The sequence below is a fragment of the Chrysochloris asiatica genome, unplaced genomic scaffold (genome assembly GCF_000296735.1).
Source record: "Chrysochloris asiatica unplaced genomic scaffold, ChrAsi1.0 scaffold00239, whole genome shotgun sequence".
Lineage (NCBI taxonomy): Eukaryota > Metazoa > Chordata > Mammalia > Afrosoricida > Chrysochloridae > Chrysochloris > Chrysochloris asiatica.
The window spans coordinates 45,992-52,497 of NW_006408757.1; the positions used below are offsets into that span (position 1 = coordinate 45,992).

Genomic DNA, 6,506 nt, shown 5'->3' on the forward strand with positions numbered 1-6,506 from the left:
TTAAGTTTTATTAAGTTGCTTATACAAACTTAAAGTCATGAGCATGACTTCAGGGTCTGCACTTTTTATGTCAAGTGCTTTAACTAAGCAGTTTAGGGCTTCTTGTATTTTTCCACACTCTTTCAGTTCTTTTCCACGTGTTACAAGAGTCTCATACTCATCTTTTGCAGCCTCCACTTCCTCATCATGAGGAGAATCAACCAACTGTTTATCAGACAAAGGAGCAGGGTCACCAGTAGAGGTCTCCTGAGCTAGAGTATCATGCTTTGATGTAGTTAACCAACTGGACTTATTTTCAGAAGACAGCTTTTCTCCGGGAGGATCCTGTTCTGTGCACTCTACGCCTTCTCGACTGCTTTCCTCTGCTTCTTCTTCTGGGTAACCATCACTATCCTTTGCTTTGTTGCTGCTGTCAAGTGTTTCCTCCATATCCTCCACATGGTCTAAAATCACATTAATAAGTGACCTCCTAGAAGCCAGAGACCGTCTAGAGTTTATAGTCTTGTTTCCACTATCAACTATTTTAGGTGAAAAGAATCTTTGAGGTGGACTAATGTCATTTTTGGGAGTTGAAGCATCAAATTGTTTCAAAGATGAGAATGGAAATGGAGAAGTACTGGATGGATTTGTGCTCGAAATATGCTTAAAAGAATTATCTTCATCTTCACTATCTGAAACAATCCTTCTAGTTGTATTTCTGGTTTTCACATTAACTACTACTTCTTCAGGTTCATCTTTCTCAGGTTCATCTTTGCTGTGCACAAACTCTGCTCTAGAATTAGTCTCAGGAATACACAAGCTGTTTTCTTTCTCAGCATGCTCCAAAGACTTACTGAGAAGATTTTGCCCATTGTCTGCAGAGTCTTCCAGGAAAAGGTTGAAATCACATGCATACTGTGGTGAAGATGCTAAAGGTTCCTCTTCCAACTTTGCCTTATTTGTCTGAGCATCACACAGTGAACTATGGAATGCTAAGCCGAAAGACTGTGCTAAAAATGCTAATGGTTCCTCTTCTGACCGGACCTCATTTGCTTGAGCAACCTTCATAGCACTCTGGCACACTGACAAGTCATCAGCTATTTCAATAATGGAGGTATTCAATTCTGTATTTTTATTTGTTATAGGGTTAATGGACCTTTGATTACATAAAATTTCATCATCTTTTAGTAGATCTAGATTTGGCTCAAGATCACCTCTGGCTGATTTGTCAGGTAAATAGTTAAAACTTCCCAGAGGGTTCTCTTGCAATGACTCATTTTGTAGAGCCACTTGGTCAGTTGTAAAGCTTTTTGGCATTTCCAATAAAGAATCAATACAAATTTCTTCTACACCTCCATACCCTCTATATAAATTAGCTGCAAACTCAGCATCAAACTTATTTTCATATGTGTGCCAGTCACCATCCTCCACAACAGAAATGTTCATCTTTATATTGGAGTGATCTTGTTTTTCTCTCTCTTCAGCCAGATCATTAATGGTTACACTTGCCATTTGGAAACTGCTATCTTCTTCCTGGGTTTGATGAGTGAGTGTATAAGGTGAAGGCTGAAACTGTGGTTTATTTAATTCAGAGCATTTCTTCTTTGTTTGAGAAGGAAACACAGGTTCTTTCAGCAAGTCCCCTTCGTATACTGTTCTTTGTCTTTCCATCAGGAGCCCTGCATTTTGAGACTCTAATTCAACAAGGAATTGAGCTTTTTGAACCCTTTGTTGGATATATTGAGATTCTTCTATCATATCAAGCTCTTCTTTGACAGGTAGATCATGTGTGAATATCAAATCATGGTCTGAGATTCCAGCTATTCCCAAAGAATGCAGGTAGGCAATATGCTCATCCAGTTTCTTATCAGATCTTCTCTGAGCAGAATGCAAAAACTGAAGCTGCAGCTGTGTTGCAGAGTTCTGAAAATCCTCTATTGTAAAGAGCTCTCTTAATTCTTGTTTACTAAAATATCTGTAAGGGTTCTTCTTATCACCAGTAGTTTGTCTTATTAATGAGTCCTTGAAGACTTGTCTTCTGTATATTTTTTCCTCTACAGTCCCACAAGTGATTAACCTATAAACCACAACATTTTCTTTTTGTCCAATTCGGTAAACCCTATCCACAGCTTGAGCATCAGTTGCAGGGTTCCAGCTAGGGTCAAAAATGATGACTCTAGTTGCTGCGGTTAATGTTAAACCAACACCACCAACTTGCGTGGTAAGCAGGAATACGGAGTAATCTTTATTTTGCTGGAATAAATTGATTCTTTTTTCTCGTTCCAAAAGGTGAGTAATAGTGCCATCAATTCGCAATGTCTTAAAGTGCCTGTTCTTTAAGAGACGTTCAATAAAGTTTAGAATTTGTCTCGATTGAGAAAAAACAAGAGTTTGATGTCCTTCCTCCCTCAGTCTTGTAAGTAAGTCCATTAGGAAGATCATTTTTCCAGATTCTTCCATCAATGTATCATCAGTTATTTGATCAATATGGCCCACATCTGAAGATTTTCCCCCCTCATTTTCATTTTGAGAAGAGAATACGGGGCCCCCTAGATTCAGTAAATAACAAGCCCGTGCAGACAGTAACCTAGGATGATCACACAACTTCTTTAAGACACCTAGCTCAGCCAAAGGTGAGCGTGTTTCTATTAACAACTCCTTGATATGATCTAGAGATACAAATTTCCTGTATATTTCTTCTTGCAATGGTACAAGACGTACCCAAATAATTAAGTCATTTTTCCTGGAAAGGGAAGGCATTTCACAAATGGCATCAACATCTGGATTCTTTTCACTAAGTCTGATGTCTGGGTTGCTTGGCTTTTTCTTCTGTACCTCTTCTTTAGTCCTTCTGAGAAAGTAGGGTTGTATGATTGCCATTAAGTTTTCAGATATTTTAAATCCCAAGGCTTTTTCCCCTGGGGTAGCATCCTTCTCTCTTGCTTTAGTAATAGGATTTTCATACTCCATTTTAAAAGTTTTTAATGTCCCTAGTAGAGATCCTTGACAAGCAAAATCAAATAGGGACCACAGTTCTTGCAAATTATTCTGTATTGGTGTTCCTGTGAGGAGGATGCGATTCTTAGCAAGAATAGCACGAGCACATACTGCTGACTTAGTAGATGAGGTTTTTATTTTATGTGCCTCATCAAGGATAACATAGTCCCACACAAACTCTTGGCCATTCAAGCTTGAAAGCTGCTGCCAATTATTGATTAACATTTGGTATGTGGTGATAATGACACCGTTCCTTTGCTGAATCCGATTGAGGTTTCTGATACGTTCATCTTTGCTAGGACCATGAAAAGTTTTGACTCTCATTCCTGGAGTCCACTTGACAAATTCTTTTACCCATGTGGTAATAAGATTGGTTGGCATGATCAGCAGCACATGATTCACAAGTGCAGCATCAAACATACCAGAAAGAAAAGCGATGATTTGAATGGTCTTCCCTAATCCCATATCATCTGCCAAAATACCACCTTTTCTTCCATCCCTATAGAGGCTATAGAGGAAAGCTACACCTTCCTTTTGGTGCTCAAACAGTTGGTTGTGCAGTTCTCGATAAAGTAGCAGTCCACAGTTGCACACATCTGTGAATTCATCATCTCCAGGTTCTGTCAACTCCTCCAAGGCGTCTTGTATTTTTTTGATTCTGCTCATCACCTTTTCATTGGGAAAAATATCCTTTGCCAAATTGAAAAGTCTGAATGCTTCTTGCAGATCTCCATTCTTAGCAGCTTCTTTGGCCTCTTTCACATACCTATAAAAAGTTAAAAAAAAAAAAAACAACAACACAAAAAAACATAGAAGATTAGAATGAAAAGAAACAGATTGAACATTTACCCTGAGAGCCACGGAGTCTATTCTGGAATCCAAACTACAGTTCTGCTTTTAATATCCTCAATTCAAGATAGGAAAAATTAGCACAGAAGATGCCAAAGAAGCTGGCATCAGCTAACATTCACAAAAATAGCCAATAGACATTATCAGGAACACCCTCAGGCACTATTTATGGAAAATAATGTGCAAGGTTATTGACTCTACAGTATTTTAAATTGCTACTGATAACAATTGAGTGTGGCGCTGTGGGTCAATGCACCAGACTGCAAAGCTGTTTGAACTGTAAGATCGGCAGTTCAAGCTCACCAGCTGCTCCTCAGAAGTCCTATATAGGGTCGTTATGGGTTGGTATTGACTTGATGGCACTTAACAACAACTGATAACAAGCATGGTGGTGGTGGTTGTGTGGCATGGAGTCAGTTCCAGCTCACAGTGACCCTGAATAGGGATCCTGTAAATCTTTATGGGAGCAGAAAGTTTCATCTTTCTCCTGTGGAGCTACAGGTAGATTCAAACTACTGACCTTGAGATTATCAGCCCAGCTCATAATCCACGATGCTACCAGGGCTCCTTATAACAAGTATGAAGTAATATTTATTTGTAAAACAAATAAACCTATGTGTGTAACATGGAAACAGGAAAGATACATGGGAACTTATCAGACCTTAATTTTTCTGGACCTCTGTGATGCATGTGACACTACTGACCACTCCTCCTCTTAACATTTCCTCCTTCCACGAGATACCTATAGACTCTTAATATTCCTCCCACATCAAGGGCCATTTCTTCTCTTCCCCTTCCTGGACTCCTATTCTTCCTCCCAGAAGGCTTAGTCCTGGGTGCCCTTCCCATTCTTTATACTATTCTCTCCTTGAGCTTTCACAGAGCTATGTGCTGATGACATCCAACATAGGCTCTAGTTTAGACCCACATTTCCAAATGCCTACTAGAAATCTCTGATTGAAAAATCTCATATTTAATTTCAAATTCAGTCTGTTCCAAACTAAACTCATTATTCCCACACCTTAAAAGTTGTTTCTCAGTCTGTATGGTAATAAATGGCACAGCTATCTACATAACCACCCAACCTAGAAATCTAACAATTGTCTTTGACCCAAAGCCTTTGACCCTGCCCCTCTTTTTACTAACACACACAGAGGTACTTATCAAGTCCTAATTTTACTTCCCAAGTATAACCTGTCTCCTCTTCATCTATATCGCTATTACTGTGGTCCAAGTTACCACCATCTCTGGCCTGGATATTTACAACTCCCTACTCACTGGTCCCTTTTTCTGTTTTTCTTTTTGATACCTATTCATTAGCCTCTTGCTGTCTGTGCACCTCCATTCTGGTGACTAAAGGGGATGCCTGAGCGAATGGACACCCTACCCCCTCCCATGGAGAGTTCTACTAAGCATGTGCACAGATCTCCTCAAAACTTAAAGGGACAGTTTCCATTTAAAACGGCCACCACTCGTCTGTCAGTTTGTCATACTGTGGTGGCTTGTGAGTTGCTGTGATTCTGGAAGCTATGCCACCGGTATTTTAAATACCAGCAGTGTCAACGATGGTGGACAGGTTTCAGATGAGCTTCCAGACAAAGACATACTAGGAAGAAGGAGTGACGAACTACTTCCGAATATTTAGTCACTGAAAACCTTATGAACAGCAGAGAAACACTGTCAGATATAGTGACGGAAAATGAGCCCCTAAGGATGGAAGGCATTCAAAATGCGACTAGGGAAGAGATGCCTCCTCAAAGCAGAGTTGACCGTGAAAACACGAATGGAGTAAACCAGTAGGAGAAAAGCTGGCAGGACCTTCATTTGCTGATGGGGCACAACTAAAAATGAAGAGAAACAGCTGTAAACATACACTGAAAATCGGAACATGGAATGTATTAAGTATGAATCTGGAAAAATTGGAAGTTGTCAAAAATGAAATGGAATGCATAAATATTGGTATCTTAGGCATCGCTGAGCTGAAATGGACTGGTACTGGCCACTTTGAATCTGACAACCACATGGTTTACTATGCCGGGAATGACAAATTGAAGAGGAATGGTGTTGCATTCATTGTCAAAAAGAACATATCCAGATCAGTCATGAGGTACGACGCTGTTTGTGATAGGATAATATCCATGCACCTACAGGGAAGCCCAGTTAATAACACTATTATTCAAATTTACGTACCAACCGCTAAAGCCAGTGAGGACGAAATAGAAGAATTCTATCAATTTCTTAAATCTGAAATTGATCAAACATGCAATCAAGATGTACTGATCATTACTGGTGATTGGAATGCAGAGGGTAGGAGCAAAGAGGAAGGATCAGTAGTTGGAAAAAATGGCCTTGGTGATAGAAATGATGCTGAAGAACGCATGATAGAATTCTGCAAAACCAATGATTTGTTCATTTCAAATACTTTCTTTAGACAGCATAAGAGACGACTATACACATGGACCTCACCTTTCAGAATACATAGAAATCAAATTGACTACATCTGCGGAAAGAGACGATAGAAAAGCTCCATATCATCAGCGAAAACACGGCCAGGGTCAGAGTGAGGAACAGACCATCAATTACTCATGTGCAAATTCAAACTGAAGCTGAAGAAAATGAAAACAAGTCCACAAGAGCCAAAATATGACCTTGAATATATCCCACCTGAATTTAGAGATCAT

General features: G+C 39.5%; 1 protein-coding gene across 1 annotated transcript in view; it reads right to left on the minus strand.

Moving 5' to 3' along the window:
• The window catches only part of ERCC6L (excision repair cross-complementing rodent repair deficiency, complementation group 6-like), a 45,378-nt gene continuing 38,872 nt past the window's right edge, over positions 1 to 6,506 (minus strand). The window contains exons 2-3 of the mRNA XM_006873402.1: positions 1,024 to 3,742; positions 1 to 933 (exon numbers count right to left, since the gene is read on the minus strand). Coding sequence (XP_006873464.1) covers positions 1 to 933; positions 1,024 to 3,742 — 3,652 coding nt within the window. The remainder of the gene's footprint in view (positions 934 to 1,023; positions 3,743 to 6,506) is intronic.